General features: G+C 40.0%; 2 protein-coding genes across 3 annotated transcripts; both read left to right on the top strand.

The window, feature by feature from the left end:
• The first annotated feature begins 2,119 nt into the window (after positions 1-2,119).
• On the top strand, positions 2,120-5,474 carry LOC147327469 (microfibril-associated glycoprotein 4-like). Its single transcript, XM_086295121.1, has 5 exons — positions 2,120-2,331; positions 3,134-3,331; positions 3,665-3,761; positions 3,934-4,101; positions 4,574-5,474. Exons 1-5 carry the CDS (start codon positions 2,323-2,325, stop codon positions 4,843-4,845), a joined length of 744 nt encoding a protein of 247 aa, XP_086151247.1. The 5' UTR covers positions 2,120-2,322; the 3' UTR covers positions 4,846-5,474.
• A 1,418-nt stretch (positions 5,475-6,892) lies between these two features.
• Positions 6,893-26,959, top strand: trip10b (thyroid hormone receptor interactor 10b). 2 transcript variants are annotated; one of them, XM_086295125.1, is made up of 15 exons: positions 6,893-7,192; positions 13,320-13,435; positions 13,556-13,609; positions 14,478-14,625; positions 14,790-14,852; positions 15,211-15,315; positions 15,591-15,719; positions 15,898-16,044; positions 16,801-16,962; positions 18,314-18,337; positions 23,778-23,887; positions 24,356-24,488; positions 24,584-24,651; positions 25,162-25,283; positions 25,372-26,959. In XM_086295125.1, exons 1-15 carry the CDS (start codon positions 7,169-7,171, stop codon positions 25,515-25,517), a joined length of 1,551 nt encoding a protein of 516 aa, XP_086151251.1. In that variant the 5' UTR covers positions 6,893-7,168; the 3' UTR covers positions 25,518-26,959. The 2 variants fall into 2 exon arrangements, with proteins under 2 accessions (XP_086151251.1, XP_086151252.1); XM_086295126.1 differs by lacking the exon at positions 18,314-18,337 and having other exon boundaries at positions 6,897-7,192.
• Positions 26,960-27,154: the final 195 nt, after the last annotated feature.

Below are 27,154 nucleotides of genomic sequence, written 5' to 3' on the forward strand. Positions count from 1 at the left end.
CCAAAAAGGCTGACAATCTTGAGAAACCTTAATAATAACATGGAATTTGATCAAGTGTGTTTATTTTTATCATTTTCATCATGTGGATTTTATTTATTAATTAATTTTTATTTTTTATTTATATTAGGGGAAAATCCCAGACCAGTACAAACCATTTACACTTACACAGTGTGACACTGCTGCCTACCTGTAAGCAAGGATGCAGACCGGGAACACCATGCTAGCGTGATGAGGAGGAAGGCCGAGGCACCAAAGCTACGGTCGAATATGGGGATAGCAACAGAGCTGTTGGCAAAATTGGTATTATACATAAGGAGACAGACGCAGAGGAAATCAACGGCTGCCAGGTCCTTCAGGTAGATCCCAATCCTCCTGGAAGCCTGCTGATGAGCTTGGCAGAAGTGAAACGCCTTGCCAGCGAAGAGAACAGAAGCCGAGGGAGCAGATTTACAACTGAAGGAAAAAGTTTCAACAGTTTGAGATTGGTTTAATTACTCGTGAAATTCTGCAAAGGAAAATAAATTAGGTCCCTGTGTCTGTGATCCTTTTCCTTTAGTCAATTAAAACATAAAACTAATGAGCAATGCTCTGCTGAGCCACATGTGACACACTCTACTGTTTATGAAATACCCAAGATCCAACAACATCGCTAAACATCAACATGAGAATGATGGACTCAAATGTCAAGCTGTGCACAGATCACAGCCGAGAAAATACGAGTCCAACAGAAGAGCCAGACCATCCAGTCCAATTCAAGTTCATTTTTAGAGCAATTTAGAATAAATAAAACTAAAAAAGTCTGAAAAAAAGATTATTAAGTGTCAAATAACTGAGTAGAAGCTAACTCTAATCCCGTGGAGAACATGTTTGTTTTCAAAAGGGATTTTAAAATGTCAAGTGTAGGAGCCAGCTTAATATAGAGAGGCAGTTCATTCCATTATTTGTAACCACAACAGGAAACGCTCGTCCCGTGGGTGCTTCAGTCTTCACAACAAGAAATGACCGGACAGAGGATCCGAGAGATATGTGCAGAAGATGTGCCAGGTAGGCAGGAGCCAGACCGTTTCAAAATTTAATGAAAAGCGGTTCAGGGCACTTTCCCAAAGTGATGGAACTGTTTCCTACAAAGCTAATGTGACTTTGTTTTTTGTTTCTCACTAATCTTAGTTACTTTCACATTAACACTTGGTAAAAACTTAACTTTTAATTTCACAGAGGTGAAAATTTGCTTTGCATTCAGAAGTCAATTAAGAAAGCTCATGTTAGTGTCTTAAAAGTTTGAGTTAGGTTTCCCCAAACTTTTACTTACAAGCTCTCAGTTCTGAAAAAGCAACTGAAAATTGCAAAATCTAATTTTTCAAGGGCAGCATTTTTTTCCAGTGGCAGAAGCAAGCTTCTATAGTCAGCAGTATAGCCTGTAGAAAAACTAGGATTGTAACGTATTCCTCTGCCTTTGTTTGCCTGCACAGTGAAGGTTTGTCATTTTTCACTTACAAATAACCTTCTTCCTTTCTAGCTTTGATGGCTAAAAGACTTCACACAAGGCTGATTGGATGCCTGTTTGATTCGAGTAAAAGAGAAAGCTCTCTGGGCATCTTCAGGGCAAAGAGTCAAAATTCAGTAAAAATCCTTGGATCTTTTTCTTCCTACATTTTCAAATGGTCTTAGTAACGTCTTCATAGTATAAGGGACACATTTCAGAATATTGATTTGATAATGTCAAATATCTGTTTAATAATTCAGAGTATTAAACATAATATTTACATATTTTCTTTAAACTAAAGCAGAATGCTGGGAGCCAAAGGTATAATTTAAGCACTATAGTATAGTAATACTATCCAAGTATGCTAAAACATCAGCATTGTTGCTACTATTACTAACTGGTTTTGCCTTGTTACCAAATCTTTATTTTCACATTATCACCCCCAGTTTCTGGCCACATTTCAGTGGAGTCAACTGTAATCACTGTTCCTACCATGTTATTACTGATAATTAATTAATAATTTAGAAATTTCCACATTATTTCCTTCTTGATTCTAACTTGTTACCGTGCTATTACCACTTTTTAACAATTGTGCTGTGCTGAAAAAAAAGTGCTACCCAGAATGTTTTGGTTTGTCTCATTAAAAAAATAAATCAGAGTTAGATATGTATGTAACAAAAATTGACCAGTATATTTTATCAGACTGTGGGTGTCTACAGACAAACGCCCATGTCACATGACTCCACAGACAGACCCTGCTTGGACTATTTAAAACTGTCCCTCCTCTGAGATCCTTTACCATAGACTGACCTGAACAGGAGACCCACCTCCACATTACGATGATGCAGGTAAGAATAATGCAAGCTACACATTAACGACACCTCCCCCCCCCCCCCCCCCCCAAAAAAAAAATGTTAAATTTAAAATGATATGATGATAGGGTATGGTATATTCTGCATCTGACAGAATATACCATATATACTTCAATATTGGGGTTGAAGGCTGCAGACATCAACAAAAATGCCAGACTACCTCGTCCTAACAGACAACCTACGTGTGCTGCCTGTAATCTCTTTCTACTGTTGACTTTATCCTGTTACCTGATATTTTTAGTTAACCATTAGCAGGCACTCCCAGTTCCGCTGACAACGTGTCATCAGTTTACAGACGCCTGACCTGTGACCTCACTCTCTGTGACGCATGCACAGAACAAATGTGGGGGAATAAAACAGATTTTGCTTCACTGAGCCCGTGTAACACCCTGTTCTCCAGAGAAGTTACACAAATAATTGCAAAACTTTATGGCAAACATCAGAGTCATCCTGCAGGGAAACCCCAAATGTCATCACTGCTGGATACTGGTGGTATCATAGCAGAGGTGGCAAAATTACACACATTGCTTACTGAAGTAGAAGTACAGGAACATGTGTTAAAAAATATACCAGTAAAAGCTGGTAAGTACTGAAGGATCTTCTTTTCTCAGGTACAAGTGAAAAAGTACAGACTCTGAAATATAAGTATTTTTAAGAGGCGATCAAAAGAACAAAATATCTGCATGATTTTCCGTGATAAATAAGACAAACATTTTTCTAGGGTACAGGAAACCAGTGTAGATACTGGAGGTGCTATAATCTCTTTCCTCTCCTCTAGGAGACATTCCTCGTAGCTCTGCTCGTTCTTGTGGCCTCAGTCCACTCCAGCTCCCAGTTTTACCTTCCCATTGACTGTGATGACATATATCGCAATGACAACACAAGCTCCAGTGGAGTCTACAAAATCTACCCAGGAGGTCCCACTACTCCCCTGCATGTCTACTGCGACATGGACACTGATGGAGGGAGATGGACTGTCAGTATCAAATCCTATCATCATATTTTCAAATAAATGTCAAAGTTTTTTGGGGGGTGGGGGGGTGTCACCGTGCTGCAGAATAAAACATGTATTTTTGTGCTGACAAACATGTCTGTTTGTCAGCACAAAAATACCAAGCTGAATTTCACGAAACCCTCTGGAGTGGTGGCACCTGGGCAAAAATGAAAAATTACATCTTTAATTATGATATATGTTTTTGGCATCAGTGGAGAATGCAGATGTGACCAACTAATAATGTTAGATAAATATATAGCATTTAATGTTAGTAAACATTAAAGGTCTCAGTTTGTTTCGTATTCTCCCTCTCAGGTATTTCAGAGGAGGATCGATGGGACAGAAAGCTTCTTCAGGCCCTGGAGGCACTATAAGACAGGGTTTGGGAATGTGGCTGGAGAATATTGGCTGGGTGAGTGCAGGAAGGAGAAGTGCATTAAATACAAGGCGCTTGTGCTGCTTTTAATCTAAACTTGGTGTGGCGAGATGAAATGATGGAGCCTGGGAAAGAAACAGTGTCAGAAATAGGATGCTGGTGCACGATGCAAAGTGAAACAGAGCTGTGTGTGTGTGTGTCTTTCCAGGTCTGGAAAACATCTTCCTGCTGACTATGAGGAAGGAGAACGAGCTGCGGGTCGACATGGAGGACTGGAACGGAGAAAGGAGGTCCGCACAGTACTCCTCTTTCTCAATTGAGTCTGAGACTGTTGGGTATCAGCTTCACCTGGGCAGCTTCACTGGCGGTGCAGCAGGTGAGGAGTGTGTCGAGCACAAGAGACTGTGGATCATTTTTAAACCTGGCCAAAAATAAAATTATAATAATGAAAGAACATACTGATTTTTAAAATTTTGTTTAAGTGGAAAAATCCTATTAAAGAGATATGCCAGTGTAGCTTATTAATTTGAATAATGGTTTTTTTTTTATCTTAATGGTTTGCAAAGTGCAGTATTTGGTCTGTACAGAGTCATTCTCTTCCTTTGAAAGGAAAAACAGCTAAAGAGACAATTGTTAAGATAATAATTAGGAATTAACTGCTGAAAATAAAGGCTGAGGAAAAGTTCCAAACTATTTTCCTCTACATATTATCTCCAAGTAAATTAACTACTTCTGTCAAACACAAAAAGCCAAATAACAAATACAAACCCGTGTGAGAAAAGTAAAAAAGACCATAGAACCTTCTTAGTCTTGACTGCACTCACATTTTCCCTGTTTTCTTCTTCTAGGGGACAGTTTATCTGAACACAACTCCATGAAGTTCACCACGTACGACAAAGATCAGGATCTGTGGGATAAAAACTGCGCTCAGCATTATTTGGGTGGGTTCTGGTACAATCAGTGTCACATCACTAACCCAAACGGCATGTATGCGCCTCATGGTGCCATTGGGTATGATAACGTCCACGTGATTTGGCATACATGGAAGGGCTGGAACTACTCCCTCAAGACCATTGCCATGAAAATTCGATTAAGACCTAAGTGTTCATGCAGAAATTAATCTGATTTTCTAAAGATAAACAAGATTATGATAGTACCCACCCTCCATTGCACGAGAAGAGCTGGGATGTGTGGGGACACCATCTCTAACACCCAAGTTGTTCTTGCTGAAATTAATTTACAAGCAATAAAGAAACAGTTAAAACACCCATTTATTTCCTTTTTTTTTTTAGTTTAGTGCCTTGTTTCAAAAATACAAACTGTAATAATAGTTTAAATCTGCATACATCTACTTTTGAAATTTCTTATTACAATATTATGTTATTTAATAACATATCGACCCAAATATCAGTAGTATTGATACTAACGCTGGTAATGGCATCTGATCGATACTAGCGCTACAGGACTGGTGCTTTCTCTCTATCCTCTAAGATAGAGTAGACTAAGTTTAAAAGTTGCAGTTAGTAGGAGGAGGAGAAGGAGGTGCCATTCAGCTCCTATTAGAAACCCAATGATATGCTACTGGAAAAGGTGAAAGGCATTTTCATTGTGCTAGCTCTTTCATAAATATAATAAATGGTGTTTTTTTTTTTTTAACTATCTCTGTTCTTGACTTCTGTCATTTTTCAAAGAGTCTACATGCTTGCCAGGAGACTAACATCAGGGGCAGCAGAGCTTTGAGCTTAAAGCTAATTTCATCTGGCTAACTAGCTAACAGGGATAATGCTAGCATGTTCGTCGATGGCTTTCTGATGGTTTTTTAATTCTTATTTTGATATTCGCTGTTTTCACACTCATTTAAAGTCCATACCTTGTACTTCACCATTTTCATTTACTTACTATTAGTAGCGGCCTCTCACAAAGCACATTATATGTTCCCAATTTTTAGTTGAATCTGCCAAAGATAACCCAGTTAGACAGGTATTAAATATTATATTAGCAATATTTATTAATATTCCCAAGTGTAAATTGCCCTATGGAGTTACAAATCAAAGTTAAAAATTTTGGGGACAAACGGGGAAGTTTGGGAGAGAGGTAGACATCTGTTAAACATGGACGCTCTGTCATGGTTTAGGGCGAAATTTCAGCCTGTGGTATTAGAGAGATCTCCAAAATTGATGGAATTATGAACTCAGAAAAGTACCGTCAGGTTTTGGTCCATTAAGCAATATTATTTAGAAAGCATCTGAATGGCAAATGCTTCACTTTCATCATGACAATGATCCCAAACTGACTGCCAATGCAGTGAAAGCATACCTGGATGTAACACTATCAGTCATGTATGTCAGGAAGAGTTCAGGCTGTGTTGAAGAATAAAGGTGGTCATACTAGATTTGACTCTGAAGCTCATTAGAATTGCACAAACTCTGTTTGTGCCTTATATGGTGTATTTCCATGTTCATTTACATATTTCGGTAAATCACTGCACCTATTTTGCGTTTTCATAGCAAAACATAGAGGAATGTCTAAAGACTTTTGCAGTGGTATAAAAAGAAGAGCCCGAGTGACACTGCCCACTAGTTAGTGAAGTGACTCTTATTTTTAAAAAAAACCCAGAAGTCACAGGTTTAGACTGCTATATCATCTGTTTTTCTTTAAATTTGACTATAATTTACAAAATTAACACCACGTTACATTATCAGAAACTAGTGAGATCATAAACACATCTGGAACGTGTGCACTGATGTCATAGAACAACAGCTGGAGAATTTTTTCCCCCAAAATGGGCTATACAAGGGCGCTCCTTGAGGTCGCCCCCTGCTGGCCATTAAAAAACTTTTATACTTTTTAAACACAAAAAAGGGCCCCACAGGGAAGGTGCTGTTTTATGTTACAACGAGGGTAAAAAAAAAAAGTTTTAAGTAGCTTAAAGAATGTTCTTACTTCCTCTATCAGTGCTGTGGGGGAAAAAGTTAATTAGTTTATTTGGTTTAATCTTATGTGTAATGTTGTGAGTTATCTGACGAGCACTGGATACATCATTGGGTTAAAGTTTGGAGCCCAACACCAGCTTTTATTATGAAAAAAACAACAACCTCAAGCTGCTTCTTTAAGATAAAACAAACAGAAAGGCCGCTTCCTCCTCCTCCTCCCTCTCTCGGACCCAGAGTTGTTTCAGGAACACTTTTTTTTTGCGCTCGCTGCCTGCTGGAAGAAACAGGACAGTCGCGTCCGTGCCAAGGAGAAGGCGTAGACTTCCTTCAAACATTTCCTCTACCATCTCCGCTTTCGTGCCTCAAAGTTTTGTTCCGAGAAGAGTTTTACTTTAAAGAACATACTAATAATTAAAAAACAATCTCTGCCTGATCGCCTTTTGCCTTTGCTTTAACACACCGAAGAGTCCTGCTCTGCGAATCTTCTCGCATCTGAACTTTTTTGGCGACATGGACTGGGGAACACAGCTCTGGGTAAGTTGACAGCTGGCTCAGAAGAAGCGGAGGAGCCTTCTGGGATAAGTCCTTAGAGGACAGCGTTCCGCCTTTTCACTGTTTCTTTAAGTGCGGTGCCCTCTTAATTGTTTTCGTCGACATTCACCGTAGCACACGGTGGTTTTTCAGTAGCTGGCCTTGGCTAAGCAAGACAACAGCAGGAGTCTATCTGTAAAGCCTGCAGCGACAGGATTTCGCAACTCCTGCTGCATACCTTATCATAAGCAGAGGGGAAAGGAGAGGTTTATTACTCTTTTCTGGTGCACTTTTGTGTACACACAGTGAGCTTAGGGTGTGCTCCACCACACACACTGTTTTATCCTCTTCTTTCATATGAGCTCAAACCTGAAATTTTCCTTTGTGACAGGAAGTGTCCTGGCTGCAGATACAAACAGTGCAATGTTTAGGAAAGTATAACCTCCTTGCTCTTGCCCGTGTCTCAGTTGTTGAATCATCAGTACAGTCAGCTCCCTCATCAGTCACGGCACACCAACACCAGCGCCTTCAGTTGGGTGACAGGGCATTTAAGGGACTGTGGCTACAAGCCACAAGATCTAAGGCACTGACTGATAAAGATCTCTCTCAGCGTTTGGCTCTAAAGATCAGAAATCCTCTTCCCCAAAATCCTAAAGCAAAGTTCTGTCCTGCCCGGTGTCACAGAACGACAGGAAATCCTCCCATCTGGAAAGCTCCAGATAGAGATCGTTCACCATCTCTGCTTCTTGAACAGTTCATTGATTATCAGAGTAGTTCCTAGTTAATCAGATGAGTGAAGGTGGCTGCATGTGCCTTTGACTACACATTGTTGTATTTTAGGTCAAAGAAAATGAAAACATTTGGGCACAGCGATCTGAAATGATTGCACAGATAGAGTTAGACTTAGTGAGGCTGATGGCCTGAATCTAATGTGTGTCTGTTCCAAAAGAGTTGAAAGTCATTCAACTGCATTCAATTGGCTGCATACCATAAACTTGGGTGTATGAGGCTTCATTGATACTGGAGCAAGAGTTAGAGGCCTAGACCTGAAACGATGAGAAAAGCGTTATTTATTTATTAGTTTAGTGAGTAAATGTCTTGTAGACAAAAGCATGATGTGACATTTGAGAATTCTTTCCAAAATCAGAAGATATTTGGTTTGTCATGGAACATAGAAACAGGTATGATTCTCACGTTCGAGGATTTGAAACCATAGCTTTTTTGCATTAAAATTGAGATAAGCGGTACTGAAATATGAAATTGAGCCTGCACAGTGCAGTGGTTAGCACTGCTGACTCATAGCAAGAAGTGTCCTGAGCCTTTCTGGGTGGAGTTTGCATGCTCTCCCTGTAGCAGTATGCTTTCTGTCCAGGTGTCCCAGCTTCCTCCCACAGTCCAAAGACATGCTGGTGATTCTAAATTGGCTCTTGGTGTGAATGTGAGCATCAGTAGATATCTGTCTCTGTGTGTTATCTCTGCAATAGACTGGGGACTTTTCCATGGTGTACCTCACCTCTTGCCCTATGATAGCTTGGAGAGGTTGAAGCCCTCCCCCTGATTTGGATAAACAAGAGAAGATAGATGGATTGATCCAGTTTTAGGTTAACATGCTCTCTCTCTGTTTGTGTAAACTGAATATCTTGGGGATGAGGAGAGACAAACCCTGGAAACACGTCATGCATTTCTTTTTCAGCTGATTTAATAGTGCTGTTTTAATTCTGGAAGAACCTTCAGCTGTTCCGGCTTCTTGGTTGTGCATCGTCACCATCTCATCAAATTAAATCATAAAAGATTTATTGGGCCTGATTTCAGACACATGCCCTCTAAAATACGCTCAGACATATTAATTGTCTTTGGTGAGCGTTCGACTCTGTGCTTGATGTCAAAATAAAGTCCTGTGGGTTTAGACAATATTTTGTTGCACGGCATAGCTTTGTAATGACCGACTTACTGGCTGCTTAGTTAAAACCACCACCAGTTCTTATTAAATATGACGCAATCCAGAAGGTGTCGAATCACCGCGGAGCCAAGTCAATCGCATGTTGTTCAAAAGAGAAAAAAATCTTGCAATTTGTAACAAGAACGCATGATGTAAGCAGCGTACTTTGTGCAGAAGGTTCAGCATTTCTATTGTCCTATCAAAGATTTTGATTATTTAAAGCATGAGTTATCCCATTAATAGAAGTGAAACATCTCAGGTCATGTGGATTTAAACTCTTGCTTGAGGACATGCAGCTCTGTCACATTGAAAACCATCTACTTCGCAATCAGGATGATTGTGTGTCCGTGTACGTGCGTTTTGCTTTTTGCCAGTTCAGTTGGAAGAAATCTCCCTGATCACATGATGACACTAAAACAAGCTAGCTGTGGAAAATAGTGGAAACTGACTCGTTCATTTAGGTCATTTTGATAACAAATATTGTACATGTTTGCACAGAGCAGGTAATCAAACTTAAAGAATGATGTTGCTGTGGAATGGTCTCTCTTTGTTGACCTGCCTGCATCCTGCTGATATGTAATTCAGGGACCTAGATATAAATCAGCTACATCACTGCTTCCTCCATTGTGCCCAATTTCTCCTTTATCTTGATCCCAAGTTGTATTGGCATGTAAAGCAATGGTGGTTGTATAAGAAATATTAATTGTATGTTATGCATTTCTGGAAATTACGGCATGTTTATTGATGTAACGCCTATTTTGCACACAGAGCAGTGTAGTACAGTGTTTTAGGACACCACTCATTTCTTTATATTCTACTATGAAAGTTGCAAATGGGTGCAGCGATTTATTAATGTGCAAACATGAATGGAAATACAGTATATAAAGCAAAAGCAGAGTTTGTACAATTCTAACAAGCTTGAAAGTCAATATGTGGTTTGACTACATTTTTTTTAACACCGCCTGAACGGATACACACAAGTATGAAGGCGTAGTAGAGAAGGTATTGCAGGCAGCTTTCTTGTCATTTCTTTCAGCAGTTTTCAGGAATAGTTCTCCAGGCTTCTTAAAGGACTTTCAAAGCTGTTCTTTGGTATTCTGGCTCTCTTTTATTCTGCTCTCTGTCAGGATGAGCCCACACTGCTGGTTGAGGTCTCTGGCGAGGCCAATCCATCACTGATAGTGTTTCATTGTGTGTTTTCTCTATCCTGATATGATTTTAGTGCCTTGGCCGTGTGTTTGAGATTTGACAAATTAAGCATTTGGCAATAAGATGCTTTCCAGATGGTATTGCATGGTCAATCAAAATCTCACTATACTTTTTTGTGTTCATAATTCCATCACTTTTGGAGTTTTGGAAGATGCCCAACACCACTGGCTGAAATGCAGCCCCGAACCATGACATGCTTGACCAATTTTACACCTGTCAAAGTAGGTTATCTTTCAACTAACGAAATGGGAACAAATTCGTTGCAAAGCAAAGTCTAAGTTTTAAATGGTTTCTTTGGTTGAGTTGCCTGTTATATGTAAACACAGCACTGGTTCATCTTTTGAGTTAGGGGCCTTTTTTTTAATCTTTGAATGATTTAGAGAACAGTATTTAAGTGGCTTAACAAACGAAAAAGATTCCTCTGCAAATGCTCAGTTACATTGACTGCAATTTGCTAAAATATTTAACTTAACTTATTTAACTGTGCATTACGTTTTCCAGTAAATACACAGAATCCCACACTGCATATCTTTAAAGGGTGATTTCTATAAGTCATGCTTTAAGTGACAGATTTCCACTTTGGCAAAATTGACATCCACTAAGCTTTCAGCTTTTTCTTTAATTCTTTGCTGTCCATATTCTAAATTTACATTTATCGTATTTTGTAAAAATAACAACAAAAACAATTCTAAAAGAGCCTCTTTGAAAATCTTTGACTCCAATATGTCAATTAAATTCAACATGTATCTAATATTTCAGTGACAGTGTATTCAGTTTTCTGAAAATGGGTATAACATTTAGATAATTAGCTTTATTTGCACGGACAATTTAACATGAAATTCACATTCAAAAGTTGTATGATTTAAAAAAAAAAAAAAAATTGCAAAGTAAGTAATAGAATTCATAGTAATGCGTAGTAAACCTGCCTGGACGTGGTCTTTAAACAAGAGTCGTACAACCCATTTGAGTAAATTACCACTCTGACAAAAGCTATTAATAACTTAGAAGCTGACTTACAAGTAGTTATTACAGTAAATGTTGTTGGGTGGCTTTTATGAGTAGATGAGGTAAAAACCTGACACCAGATCAGCTGCAGTCAGGAAGCACGGCTGCTGCTGGCAGTACTGTGAGGGCAGGACCAGTCAGACTGGTTCCAGGGTTTAGATAGGCCCCTGGGAGTGTCAGTCACAGGGCGGAGGTTCACGCTGAGCTAATCATTATCTCATTCTTGAACGCTCTTTGTCTTACAATCAGTTTCCTTTTGTCACACAAGCATGCACATGTATTCCAGTAAAAGTGAGGTAGTGCAACAGAAGTGGGAAATGCACGCATTAATCTGTGTCAAGAACTCGTCATACACTCTTTAATCTCTTGCATCGAAACCTGCATTAAATAATTCAATCTGATTTCCACGGTCATTTTACTTCCTGGCATAAACTATGTTGCTTTATCATACTTTCCTATTTTCTTATCCCGTTCGCCTCCTTCATGGCCTCTCATATCAAACTGTGTTACTGTGTGATCTCCATTTAGATTCCCCCTCCTCTGAGGACTCTGTATCTGTGTCTCTGGTCCCAGAAGGCCCTCCAGCACCAACGCATGCACTTAACCACACACACACACCACAACAAAGAAAAAGGTGGAGCCCTCCTTTGTGCTTCACAAGAGACACAACAAGGGACCCACCCGTGGGGCTTTATTACGTGTCCCAGACTCTCATGTTTCCATGTAATCAGATTGTTTTCTCCTCCGAGGTGCTTCTCACTGTATGTCATTAAACAGTGTAAATAAAAGCCAGCAGGGCTCCCTTACCGGTCCAACAGGTTTTTGTGTGTGTGTGGATTGATTTGCACAGATGTGTCTAAAGCGAGGGAGGAATGCTGACAGGAGAGTACTGTTGGAGCGCTTTTATTCTCTACTACACCTTCATACTTGTGTGTATCCGTGTGCAGTGAGTTATTCTTAGGCCTCCATTTTCTATTTGTGGCAGATCGACAGCCTGATTAAATGAGTTGCGAAAGGCAATTTAATTAAAGCTCAAACGATTAGCTGAGCCACAGGAAATTAATCAGTGTTCGTCTTAATAAGGGATCAATTTTTGTTGTTTTAATTATTTTTTTAATGCAAAATGGCACAAGTGAATGTTTTCTGCTTATTGTTTTATGAAGGAAATAATTTTGTTGTTTTTAAAAATTTTAATGGGCAAAAAATGAGTTACATGAAGGCATGTTGGACTGTGGGAACTTACAGCCCAACTTACATTGAGAAAAAGACCTAATATTAGCTTGATAGAAGAAGAAAAATTAAGAAGAACAATCAATAATGAGAATATTAAGTTAACTGCAACCCTAAATTAAATGCAGAATATGCGCCTTGTGAAATACATCCCGGGTTGAGCAATGAGTCTCATTTTGTGAACTAATTGTGTAAGTCAAGCAAAAAGGCCAAATATTCTCCAATGTCTGCGCTGTGAGAACTTTTGCTTCCTTTTGTGATTGCAAACTGTGTATTCTGGGCTTTCGTGACCTTGTGTCAGACAAAAGAAACAATTTCATAACATCTGTTATGGCTTCGGAAAATTCTCGTGGGCATTTAAAAGTATTTCCTGACATTTTCAAGACCAAGTCGTCTCACTGAGAAAATACTCAGCAGCAATGATAAAAACAATAATTTTTTGCAGCCCTGCAGCACACGGCGCTGTGGATGTTTGCTTTATCAGAGTGGCTGTTGGTGAAAAACTCTTTTAAGTCCTGTGTCATAGTTTGCTGAAGCCGTGTTTTTGCTTGTGCATGGTCAGCTTACAGAGTTTTAAAAGGCAATCTGACCTACTGACATGCTATGGCATTTGTATAGTTAGGGAAGTAACAGGATGAGGAAGGAAGGACAATTTCAATGGAAGGAGAAGTTTCCATTGAAATTGTCCAGAAACCAAAGGTGATATTTTGATATAAAACATGTTTCTCTGTGCTGTTCTTCTTTCAGGATCAGTATGATGTCATCGACAAGCATACACAGTCGGGCCTTGACCTGCTGGACCGCTACATCAAATTTGTGAAGGAGCGGTCGGAGATAGAACAAAATTACGCCAAGCAGCTCAGGTGTGGTCCTTCTGAATGTTTATTCATTTTTATATGAAATGGGATCTTGAATTTATTTTTTGTGTGTGCTCTTACCCTATGCATGCTAGTCAAGTGGATGTTTTTACACTTTTCCAACAGAAATCTCACAAAGAAATATGCCAAACGAGGAAACAGGGAAGATCAAGACTGCAAGTAAGAAAACAAAAACTCGTTTCCAGCTCCAGTTTGAGTTGCATTGTTACATTTCTCCATTTCAGCTCTTATATTTTTATTTGTATATAACATTTCCTTGGTTTTTGAGGTTTTTCTGATATAACCTTTAACTATATACTTTAATGACTGCAGATAAGTTGCAAATGGTGCAAAGTTTTTGCAGAAATGACTGAAGATTGTATGTAAGAGAATGCTGTGATCATGTGGGCTAACATTTTCAAGTTTCACGTTTAGCATCTTTTTTTCTTCTTTGCATTCACACATTCGGATAAAAAGCTTGAGCTAGTGGAGTAGCATGGCACATAATTATATATGATACTAAAAATTGTGCTAACTGTGGTTTGGAGGCTTAAAAGATTTTGAACAGATGGTCCAAAACTATGCTAATCAGTAGATAGCTATAGCTTGGTAGCATGGTAGTTAGCTTGAAGTAATAAAGGCTGCATGTCAAACATAGAGAATATGCAAACCATATACGAAACTATATCATTCTGAGTCTGAAAAACAAAGCAAATGAAGAAGTGCCTTATACCTGAAACTATGATGTCCATTATAACCTCACTCATTAGCATGTAGCGCAACTCAGTTTCTCAGTCAGACGTGCTGCTCGCCACGTCTGGTTTAAAAACACACAGACGGCAATGCAAAAACACTCCAACAGGACTTCAGTAACCAGTATGTGACATGTGATGCTATGATCACTATGTCCATTTTTTAATAGTTTGTTTATTACTTTTTTTTTTACAACTGCTGTTCAGAGTAGGGTTTGTTTTGTTTTTTTACCAAATAGTACGTTAAATCTTGACCTTTGGAGCCAACACTTTATCCCTTTGCCATCTTCTCGCAGGTTCAGCAACCATGCTTCATTCCAGGAGATCCTCAACGAGCTCAACGATTACGCCGGGCAACGTGAGCTCATTGCTGAAAACTTGATAACTGGCATCTGTGTTGATCTCTTGAAGAAGCTTCAGGATTTTAAACAAGAACGGAAAACGGTGAGAGAAGGAGGAAGCGAGTGTGAGAGGGAGATAGGGAGGGAGGGGGAGAAAAAGAAAGGAAGAACTGACGGGAAAGTTTGGCAGGTTAAAGACTGATTTGCACACTTTGCCGTCATCATCTTGAACCGCCTGACATTTATTGCATCCTCTTCCTTCCTCAGCACCTGGCTGATGTCAAGAAGGCCCAGCAGAATTTAGAGAGCAGCTTTAAGCACCTAGAAAATGTGAGTCTTGTGTTGTTCGCGGTTTTAGTTTGTTACTGAGCAGATCACTCAAGTGGTACCTCAAGATGAAGATATTCTTGGTAGTAATTCTTATTCTACAGATGTTACAGCAATATCTCAATGACATCATTGGAGTTTACGTTATTATGATTTTTGCTGTCATACTGTTAATAATTTATTGGTAACTCTTCAGGTGACAGATTACCCGAGGGGCAGTAAAATATGGCCATGACTTTACTCTTAGTATCTCAAGTGGAACTCAGTTCTTTCATTTTTAAATTGTTAATACTACTAGGGCTGAAATTATTAAAAATAAAGTTTGTGTTTAAGTTTAATATGTGTGTGTTTATGCCTACAGACGAAGAAGCGCTATGCCAAGGAGTGGGCGGAGGCGGAAAAAGCCTCACAACAAGCAGAGAAAGCGGAGTGCGAGGTCTATGCCACCAAAGTCGATGTCGAAAAAGTAAACACACACATGCACGCGCTAGCTTTACTTGAGCAGTGTTTCGTTTTTAGTTTGTTTTTACCACTTTTGGATTTTGTGATATTTTCCCTCCATGAACTTTTACTTTCTGTCTCCCGCTCACCTCCTTGTGTATCCTCCCATCACCTCCGTGCATCTATTCCTGCATTCCACTTTGCATTTTGTTTTGTCTCTCTTCATTTCTTTTTCTTGCTGAACCCTTTTATCCTCCCATCTCTTGTTTCTGTTGTTCCATCTGCCCTTCACTCTGAAAGGCCAAGCAGCATGCCCATGCTCGCACTCACACGGCAGAGGAGTGCAGGAACGACTATGCAGCAGAACTCCAGAAATACAACAAGGAACAGAACAACCACTATTACACCGACATACCGCAGCTCCTCAATGTAAGGCAAACGTATTCATAAAAACACTGTGATGATGTAGCACAAGTGGACAAAGCTAATATGACATATGTCAATATAAACAAAACAATTCAGTGAGTTCATACATTGATGAGTGGCCATTGTAGAAATCAGCAAGTCTGATTGTGAAAGGAGGCCCTTTAATTTGTGCTGTGAACAGAAATTGCAAGGCATGGATGAGCGGAGGATCCGGAGCCTTGCGGATGGCTACTGCAAGTTTTCAGATATTGAGAAGAAGGTGCTGCCCATCATCTCGAAGTGTCTAGAAGGAATTTCTGCTGCTGGGACAAAAGTTAATGAGAAACAGGCAAGTGTGAAATGTTTGTCATATTTTTTTTCTGTCAGGTTTAGAGTCATCTCCACGAAAACACAACTTTAAGCAAAACTTGGAGATGTCACTGTTAACATTTTCCTGCAGAGTTTATGGGCTCAGTCACTTGTTTTTGGGTGATTTTGATTAAAAAATTAAACAGTTTTATTAGTTTTTCTCATACTGTATTCCAAAATACAGGATTATCTGTGGTATGAAACTGCATCGATATTGGTTAGTGGATTGGCCAATCGCAAGCCATTAGCCACTGAGTGTGTTTGGGGTCATGACATCAAGGCTGCAGCCATCTTTTATACTGTCTGACTGTCACACAGATAACGGCTAATTATTAAGCTACAGAATTTCTCTTAACGTCTGGAAAATCCAGATCTGTCATGTAAAACGTTAAGTGAAAAAAAAAACAAAAAAAACTCTCAGGCTACAAATTGGAAATGAGTCACTTATACAGAAATTCACCTCTTCACTGTTTTTACAGAGGGGTAAAAATGTACCTAAATGCATTTACTTCTGACCAGCGTATGTAGACAGCATCTAGTGGAAGGAATGGTGGTTTTTGACTTTGATGTTGCTTTTTAGCTGTAAAATTTGTAAAATAAAATAAATAATTAAATAAAAAGATTAAACGCCTCTAATTGCTGCACTTAAAAATCCAGTGTCACTGCCAACCCTTTTAAGGTCTCCGTTTGTTGCTTTGATGTGACTGAGTCTATTTCTTTGTTTTGTTCTCTGGAGGACTCTATTCTGGTCATCGAGCAGCACAAATCTGGTTTCGAGCCACCTGCAGATGTGGACTTTGAAGACTACTCCCAGGGCATTAAATCGGCAACCTCAGAGTCCAGCCTCAACCCGCCAAAAGTGCGCGGCCTGATCTGGCCGTTCAGCAAGAAACACAAGGTGAACTTGTACCGCACTCTCCTCTTCTGCATGTAAAAACCTGAATATCATTTCTAATCTGGGCTAAGATGATCCCAACATTTTTAAAAAGATGTGTAGCTAACTTAGTTAGTTTTGTTAGTCTTTCCTAAAATAGTACATGTTTTTACATTATTTTGAAATGAAGACACAGAGTTGATTTCACGATTGGGCATGCTAATCAACTTACAAAGACACTCTTTTTCTTTTGCCTTGAGTTATTTAAATATGGAGCTTGAAATTACAAATCTCATCAGGATGTAACATAAACCTTGTTGTTAGTATTATAGAGAGAATTTTAACCTGACAGGCAGTTTGTTTTTGTGTTGCAAGTCTCTGAAATTGTGATGAAAGACCTTTTTTTCTCTACAGACCTTTATGACCTTTTATACTGTAATACAGAAAGCACAGCCCATTTCCTTTCAGTGTCCCATTAAGCCACTGCATGGAACAAAAGCAGGACCTCCCTTAAGTGGAATGCAGCCATCATTAAGGCATCTGTGTTTTCCCTGCTGTGACGTGTCAAGTTATGAAAAAGGTCTATTATCCAGCAGACTGCAGGAAGAGCTTCATTCTGTATTTTCTTTTCATCAGCAGGTCCCATTCAAAGTCCATTTACAATACAGTGTTAGTCAGTCTCTCAACACTTTTACAGAGTTAATCTCCAAACTCTAGAAACAGAAAACCTGCAGGTGCTCGATGCAGTGTGGGACTCTGGCTCCTGTCAACCTTATCGAGAATTGCAAATACGGTCCTGTCATAGTCTTATAACAGCAGTTTCGAACAAACGCACACACGCATACATCAGACTCAGCTCACATTCCACTCATGTCGTACCCCACTACCCCATTGCCTAGGGGGCCGATTCTGATTCCAGGCTGCTGCACAGACATGCCCCAAACATATTTCTCACTGTCCCTCTTTACACACATTATTTCAAGCTGTGCACCTCTTTCACCCGCTCTCTCCCCTTTCTTCTTTTCTCATTACCATTGTTATTTTATCCCTCCTATTCTCCGCTCCCTTGCTCCTCCACCTTGTCTTGTTCTGTTCTCCATCTTCCCCTCCTTCTTTATTCCACCCCAACCCTCAGCCTCTGTCAAACTCAGGATTTCCACCTTAAAGACATTAAACAAATGTTGCTTGGTGAGTGACGCCCCCGTCTTGGTTCACGTCTGACCTCCATCCCCTCGCTTGCTGTCATGTTCACACCCTTGTTTTGCTGTCCTAATCTGTTTCATGTACACAAGCTTTTGTTGATATTGTATCTGTGCGTTCCATGCCATGTGTTTGATGTGTACCTGCCTCATAGTGTTTGTTTCTTTCTGTCTAGATAATGCAAGCTCAAAAGCAAATGGTAACAATTATGATCACTACATAGAGGGTATACCGGTAGAACTTGATCTGGTGCTGGATTCTTTTCAAGGGGAAGTGATATATAAGGAGTAACTCCACACTAATTAATGCTGCACTGACCTTTGTGGGTAGAAAGCACAGACACCCTTGCTGTCAAGTTATCCCAGTAGCCACTCAGTAAAAAATGTCCCCTATAGACCACCACAATAATAAAAGAGACAGAGAACTGTTAAGAGGACATAATCAATTGCAAAGAAGTTTAGTTTTTACTATTTTGATCGCTCATCGCAGCTGAGGGGGATATCTGTTTCCGTTTGACAGCTTCTGTTCGTGACTGACCTCACTTTCTTGCGCTTAGCTACAGTTCAGTTGGCTTTCAGTACCTTTGACCCCTACAAAGCAAGGAATTTACTTCCTGCTTGACTTTAGATTCCTGACACAGGGAGGCATCTGCTCCAAGTCATGTCATTCAGGAAATAAATGTCACCGGATAGCTGGTTGATGTTGTACTTCCTCCAACTCTTCCAGTCACTGCTTGCAGGGGGATGCTGCAACACATTACACTGCTCATAATTAAGGAACACTTTGAAAATACATCATATCTCAATGGGGGAAAAAGTCATACTGGATATCTATACTATAATGGACTAGGTAATGTGTTAGGACTGAAAGGTGGCCACATTGTGTGATGGAAATAAAAAATTATCAATCTACAGTGGGCTGAAAAAATGAGGTGGCAGGCGAGTCCATTTTAATTGCAATTTCATTTAATTGCAAGAGCTCAGAATGGCACTCAGTAGTTCGTTTGTATGCCTGACAACATCCTAATGATGGGTTATTACCTGGGGGATCTCCTCCACGATCTGGTCCAAGGCATCGCTGAGCTCCTGGACAGTCTGAGATGCAACCCAGCACCACTGGATGGACTGAAACATAATGTCCCAGTTCTGTTGGATTTAGGTCAGGTGAGCTTGGAAGTCAGTTAATGGTATGAAGTCTTTCAACTTCTAGGAACTGCCTGCATGCTCTCACACATGAAGCCGGGCATGGTCTCGCACCAGGAGGACCCCAGCACCCACTGCACTGATGTAGGGTCTGCCAGGTGATCCAAGGATATCTAATAGCAGTCAGGGTGTTGTTGCTTAGCCTGTATGGGTCTTTGTGTCCCTCCATGGATATGCCTGTCCAGACCACCAAATCGGTCATCCTTAACAATATTATGGACAGCATAACACTGTCATGGCCTTTCCAGTCCAATGGCCTCCTCCTCCTGTTCCTCCTTGCAAAAAGGAGCAGACACTGGTCCTGCTGATGGGTTAAGGACCTTCTACAGCCCTGTCCAGCTCTCCTAGAGTAACTGCCTGTCTGCCGAAATCTCCTTCATGCTTGTGAGACAGTGGTTGGAAACACAGCAAACCTTCACGCAATGGCACATACCGATGAGCTATCGTGAGACTACTTGAGCAACCTCTGTAGCGTCCAGGTATCACCTCGTGGTACCAGTAGTGACACTGACCTTAGCCAAATGCAAAACTAGTTAAAAAAGCAGTCAGAAAAGATGAGGGGAAAATATCAGTGTCCTCCACCTGTGAAACAATTCCTGTTTTTGTAGTATCTCATCGTTGCCCCTCTAGTGCACCTGTTGTTACCTTCTTTAAAAACAGAACAGCTGAAACTGATTAAACCCCCCCCCCACCACCACCACCACCACCCCCCGCTAGTTAACTGAGCACGTCATTAGCCAAGAAGTTTAAATGACTTGATGCTTTTCTCTCATTTAAAAAGTGTTCCTTAAATATTTTGACCAGTATAGATGTAAACTAGAGCTCCTTCCACAGATGGGAACTATTTCCTCCAGTCATATGTGTATATAAACTACAGTTAGGTCCATAACTATTTGCACAGTGACTAAATTGTTGTCATTTTTCTTGATACATCGCAGCTGAGGATTTAAATAAAAAAAAAAAAAAATCAAGATGTGATTGAAATGCAGACTTAATTAATCCCCTACTTTAACAAAAGTATGGCATTAAGTGTTTTCGAATTACAGACATTTCTTTTTTCCCAAAGCTCAAAAGCAATTGTTGAGTGACAAGCATAGCCACAGGAGGGCAGTTTCCTCTTTATCTTACGATTTAAAAATAAATTGAGTTGATCACAAACATTGAACTTGTGTTCAGTTGTTTACTGGAGCTCTCGGTTCAAAACCAAAAGAGATGTGATGGAACATCATTAGGTTTATTTTGTTTTTTCAGCCTATCAGAGAGACCAGAAAAAAATCACTGACAAACCTATCAGCACATAAAGCCCTGAAAGACCACAGAAGACCACTGAAATGGATGATTAAATAATTTTTTTAATGGGTAAGAATAACTTCTCAATATCTAACCAAGTCACGAACATTCAGAATCCCAGGTGTTCTCAAATGTGTTAGATATGCTTCAGAGTAGCCTTATCTAAGTCAAGAACAAGAGACGCCTTCGTGAATAAAATACGGGGCATTTACAACATAGCGCAAACTACTAGTTACATTCAACAACAGAAAGGCAAGATTTAACTTAAAAATCATTAGACAGATAAAACCAAGATTAACGGAGAGAAATCGCTCATGATCTGAAGCATACACATTATCTCTCAAACATGTTGGGGGCAGTGTTATGGTATGGGCATGCAAGGCTGCCAGGGGAACTGGGAAACTAGTGTTTATTGATGTTGTGCCTGCCGACAGAAGTGGCAGCATGAATTCTGAAGTATACAGAGCCATACTTTGCTCAGATTCAGCAGGTTCACTGAGCAGATAGCTAATAACCAACAACACACTGCAAAAGCAAACCAAGAATTTCTCAAGACAAAAAAATTGGATATTTCTAAATACACAAGTCAGGTACGTGATCTCAAAGCAACAGAGAACGCATTTGAGTTACGGAAGACAAAACTGAATGCACAGAGACCCACAAACAAACAGCAACTGAGTGTGGCTGCACTAAAGAGCATCTCAAGGGAGGAAACAGGGTTTCAGACTCCAGGCAATCATTGACTGCAAAAATAACTACATGGAAAAACACTATATGACTAAAATTTCTAAACATCTAATAGAATACATTTGTTAAACCCCTTTGAATTAAAACTGAAAGCCTGCACTTCAATCACATCTTGATTGTTTGATTGTAAAATCCACTGTGGTGGCGTGCAGAGGAGAAATTACAAATGTTGTCATTGTCCAGATGCTTGGAACGGCCGTACCTTTATAATTGTGTGAGCATGTAGCCTGTTTGAAGAAGAGAAGAAAGGTGCTGTTAGCATAATAGAAACGTGTCTTTTGAATCCTTTGGTAGCTCCAGGCAGTATCCAGGTACAGAGAGGGCGAGACAGCGCGAGTGCAGCTTTCATTTATCACTGACTGTGGGAAAGGAAGCTTCGCTTTCGTCAAGGCCTCGTTTTGTGGGGTAATTTTCAAACAACACCAGTTCCCCGCGCTCCTAAAGCCACATGCCATTTAATTTACGCTATTATAAAGACGTTCTTATTATATAATTAATAAGCACACTTGTTTTAAAATGAAAGCGCAAGTAAGGAAGTGATGAAATAACTAATTGCCACAACAAAGAGCTCTGTAAAGGTCGGGCTGCATTGTGGGAGTTGGGCTGGTAGTGAAGCTTGTTTCTGGGCTCCCGTCTCATCAGTTCAATAAAATATTTCTCCGTTTTATTAGAACGCCTCTGATGGTGGAATGGCTGTTTTATTGCCAATATTGTAAATGTATTCATGTGTCATTTGCTTCCACCCAGCGCTGACGGATGCACATTTGAACAGCACATCATGTCATAATTTTATATAAACCAGAAAATGCTGTGTAACCTGCAGATCCCAGTCGTCTTCTACACCTGCTGGTGCATTTCTAGATGCTCCACCCTAAATGAGATTTAGCTTTTGTAGGCGATTCTCCAAGAGCAGCAGCTCGCTGCGTTTACTGTCCATTTACTGTTTCTGGACATGGAAAGTTTTGAAACACAGTCGCTGTTATCAGCATTAGTACTGGTGGCACCAGCGTGGGTTATGCTAGATAAGAGATCTGAAAGGAAATAAGTGATATGGCATTACACCTGTAATCACAGTCGGGTGTGGTGTGTGGAAAAAGGCCTAGTGGGCAGTGCACGCAGGGTTCTCAGTGTGGTTGCAGTTACTCTTTAATTCCCCCGATCAAATGCTGTTATCTCATGGGAAAATCGACTGTTTTTGTTTTTGTTCTATTGAGGACGTCCTCTGAATTTTCTCTCTCTGTGATGACATACAGGTATGTAACATTTAAGGTGAAACATTGAAGTAAATTCAGATCAATTTAATTTAAAGATTTATTTTACATACTATTTACAGTATATGTATATTATAGCTTGACTATCCAATCCAGGAAAAAGCTTAATAAAAAGTTACAAAATATGACATTTTAACCTGGAGGTTCACTTCACAAATATATTAAAAACAACAGTGAAGACAGCCAAAGTGGTTTTTATTAACTATCATGTATAACGAGTGCGCATAAAGCAGTAAAGACCCAACATTGATTGTTGCTGCTCCAGCTGTTTCCAAAAATAGATTGGACTAGATTATTGAGTCCAAAGTCCAGATTAACATTTGTTTAATGTTAAATGCTTGTGCATGTAGGCATAAGGAGCTCCTTACCTTTTCTAACTACGCTCCTTCTCCTACTTTTTAGTAGTTTAAAACATATTTCTTTTAAACTGGTGTGCCAATATTATTATTATTATTATTGTCTTACTGTAGAATCAGTAGTGCTGGCACTTTACCTTCCAGTGTAGCTTAACACAACACCTGCTACCTTCACAGAAGTCCTCGCTCTTCGTGTAAAACACTTTTTGGTTCGTAAACTAAGAACCAAAACCAGCAAGAAAGTCCCAGTATCATAAATCATACAGGGTCATATTTTTCCCAATTAGGCACATTCCTAAAAACGTATAATATAAAACAGTATTCTGTAGTTTGCATTTGCATTGTGTGTCATATTTTACTTGTTTGCTGTGCCTCTTTGTTATATTGTCTTTTAAAATTTACTATGTGTAATGAATTGAATCTTTTCTGCTACTTAAATGCGTACTTGTATACCATCACAGGAGAGAGAGTCGGCCTTGTTCTGTCTGTAAACTGTTCATCCAGTATAAACTGTAAATGCATTATTACTTACTGGGTTTTTACTATAAATGTCTCTCCCTCGTTTCTGTTTCCTTAACTAACAACCTGCATTTGCTGCATTAACCTGTGTGTGTGTGTGTGTGTGTGTGTGAAGATGTCTGTCTAGAGGTGGGAAAGATGAAGACAGCCGGTGGTCAGAATTCATATGATTGTTGTATACGTGATGCTCAGGAGATTTAACTGTTTGCGTGTGCGTTTCCGTTGTTGTTGGTGTCGTGTGTGTGTTTGTGTAGCAAACTCCTGCAGAAGATTACTCTCACCTTCCTCCGGAGCAGAGGAAGAAGAGGCTGCAGACGAAGATTGACGATATCCACAAAGATCTGCAGAAGGCACAGGACCAAAGGTGAAAGCGTCGGCAACACTATGACAGACGTCTCTGAAAAATGCTTTTGACTGTGACAGACAGCCGAGTGCGAGCTCCTTTGTGCATGAACTAACTTTGAAATGAAACGCGGCTGCCCGAGGCTATATCTCCCACACATGCTTCTTGTTTAAACCAAAACAGCAGCAAATATATAAGAGAGATAGAAATGCAAAGTCATCGTTTCATATCTTAAATAAATGTGTACTTCTAACTTTGTGGAAGCTTAAAAAGGTTATTTTCTGTTTGAACGTAATAGTACCTAGAGCTCATGTCAGCTCCATTAATAGATAACAAAATAACTTCACCAAGCTCTGACCCCGACCCCATTCAACAGCTTTGCAGTGATTTAAAACAGCAGCTCAACAAGTGTTCTCAAAAAGACTTCCTTAAACATCACATTCCCCAAACATTAACACCTCTCTCTTCTTGTTTCATCACTTTTGTCAGTGAAGCCCTGGAGAAGATGAAGGGTGTGTATGAGCAGAATCCACAGATGGGAGACCCCTCCAGTCTGGAACCTCGGATCCTGGAAATGACCAAGGACATGGGCCGCCTGAGGGGAGAGCTCGCCAAATACGAGGTTATCGCGCACATACATATGCACACGCAAGCTAATACCGTACTGTATTTTGGGGCAATTTTCATAAACATTTCAAATCTTCATGTTCTTGACAGACGTGGCTCTCAGAAGCTCTGGGAGGAGAGGAATCTCCATTTCCTGTCAACAACAACACAGAGTATGGGTAAGTTTAAAGGAAATGTACGAGGAGACTTTCAGTTTGCTTAGCTTAGCTTAGCTTGATGTAAATAGCACAGTACTAAAGAAATGTAGACCACCTGTCATAAAAAGAGAAGAAACTGTCCAAAACACGTTTAAAACTGAAATCACATATTTATGCTTATAGAAAATCATAATTTTCTAGTTCGGTGATCAGATTTGTGACAAAAAAGTTTGGCTGGGCCACTGAAGATGTTCACATTTTAAACTTGGCTGTGGTGGTCTGACGTTTATGTGACTTTTTTCCCCTCTCAAAAAAGCAAGGCACCTCCTTAGGAGCTATTGCTTGATGTAATTTTAAAAAGTCACATGGCCATCACATGACAGTTGTCTGAATCAGGGGTGCCTTGTGTCCTGAGTCAACTGACTGCTGGCTGTAGCTTGATGTCTGCCTTTTAGACACTGATACCAGTTACCTTAGCGTGTGAACATTTAAAGTGAAACAGAATGAGTAATCTTTTTTTTTCCATCTGAGGACGAGCATGTCCAGCAGGGTAACACATGATCCTGATGCGAACATCTACGCAGAGTTCGATGAAGAGTTTGATGAAATAGAAAGTCCTATTGGCCAGTGCACGGCTCTGTACAGCTTTGAAGGTGAATTTTATGACTGACATGAAACTTGTTAATAAATAGGTCTCCATTTAGCCTATTATACATCTCTTACTTGGGTGTTTATGTGCAGGCAACAGCGAGGGCACCGTTTCCATTAAAGAGGGAGAGCTATTGAGCATAATGGAAGAGGATAAAGGCGACGGATGGATGAGAGTCCTTAGAGCCAGTGGAGACGAGGGCTATATACCTTCATCCTATGTCAAACTCGCATCCTAACTTCCATCACAGAGCTTGTGATGGAAGTTAACAGCCAAAGGTGAACACAAAGTCATTCCAGATAATTGGAGCTGCTCTCTACATCTTTTATCTCAGCTAGTGATGTGTATGGAGAGATGAAAGTGAGTGATTATAAAGCTTGTTATCGAGGCTGATCGCAATATCATACACTCCATCTCTGCTCGCCGTGGCAGACGTTGCCTCTAAACGCAGACGGACGAAACTTTGACTTTTATAGATCTCAGCTCTTTTAAAACAAAAAACCCCAAAACTTTTGAATGTATGCCTGAACATTTTGTCACGTGTGAAGTGACCACTCCTGTAACATACTTTGATATGTTTATGGCAATGTTTGTATCCATCCACTTGACTTTCCCACTAATGATTTGAATTAACCTGCTGAACCTTTTCTTGTTTTAACACCAACTATTTGCCCAATTCCTTCATGTGAGAGGATAATGTGAGGGTTTTTTATTATTATTGTTATTATTATTATTTAGAAATGTGATGTTTAATTATTTTAACTGAAAACCACTACTCAGTAGGGAGTGCACAATGACCCTCCCAGTAGACGGTGAGAGGAAAGGATAGGTTTACGTGTGTTTATGGTCTGTTTGGAACAGAACTCGGGCTCCATGTGAAGATTAGTCATTTTTCTCCATGGCTTCACCAACCGGTTATTCAAACACTTTCACTTTGTTGCTGACTCCTCCTGACCTGATTCAGACATGCCGCGACAATGATGGAGACAGTCACGCTATGGAAGTGTAACTATACTTTTGAACATTTAGATCTCGCAGCAATTGTCATGCAGAGCACAGCGTCTCTGTCTGCACGGTGCCTCTCAGAGACCTGTAGCTTGCCCGTCACACGCAGGCCCTGACAGCGAGCGAGATTTCTCTTCTAGATTGGGAATGGGGAAACTGCAGAGGTCTGTCTTAATCTTATTGGAAATTAATAACTGACTTGGCCAGATAACGAAAGCACAATGGTTGTTGCTGTCTGGGGCATTTTCTGGTGAGTCAAGCAACTCACAAAGAGCCTGTGCGTGGTCTAATTCGGCGCACGCTCCTCGGTTAACCCGTGGCATGTGTTCAGGCTCGTGTCGCGTAAAAAGTGATGTTACACATTCTAACATAGTGACGTTTACAGAAGTGTCCATGAAGCTGTCAGAATAAAGGAAGGTGGCTGAAAGGGGGCTTATGCAGGATCTGAGTACTGTGAAGACAGACTTTTTAAACCATGTGAACCTATCCTTTGTCTTCACACCAGACATTGTAGTTTCTCTGTGACAGAGGGTTGGAAGGGAACTTGCTTTGCGGTGCTTTTTGTGAATTAAAGGTTTGTCCGAAGCGAAAGGAAAAGTGCTGGCAATGAAAGATCAAAGTTGTGAAAAAAAAATGCAGAGTTTATTAATTTTTGATCCCTGTGAATTGCTTGTGTTTGAGGGTGCAGCTTCACTGGCTTTATCATATCTGTTAATACAAATGTGGTCTACAGGCAGTTTTTGGCGGTGGTCGGACTCACGCTGGAAGGGTTACAGCTCTCATGGTCAGCTGTTTGCTTTCTGTTTCTCATATTCTCAAATTGTTTAAACTGCATGTTTCCTGAATGTTTGCCTGGTCAGATTGTCTAAA

This window comes from Aulonocara sp. 'chitande type north' Nkhata Bay, linkage group LG6, assembly GCF_057382095.1.
Source record: "Aulonocara sp. 'chitande type north' Nkhata Bay isolate Kocher_YH1m ecotype deep benthic linkage group LG6, A_spYH_male_GT1.1, whole genome shotgun sequence".
Lineage (NCBI taxonomy): Eukaryota > Metazoa > Chordata > Actinopteri > Cichliformes > Cichlidae > Aulonocara > Aulonocara sp. 'chitande type north' Nkhata Bay.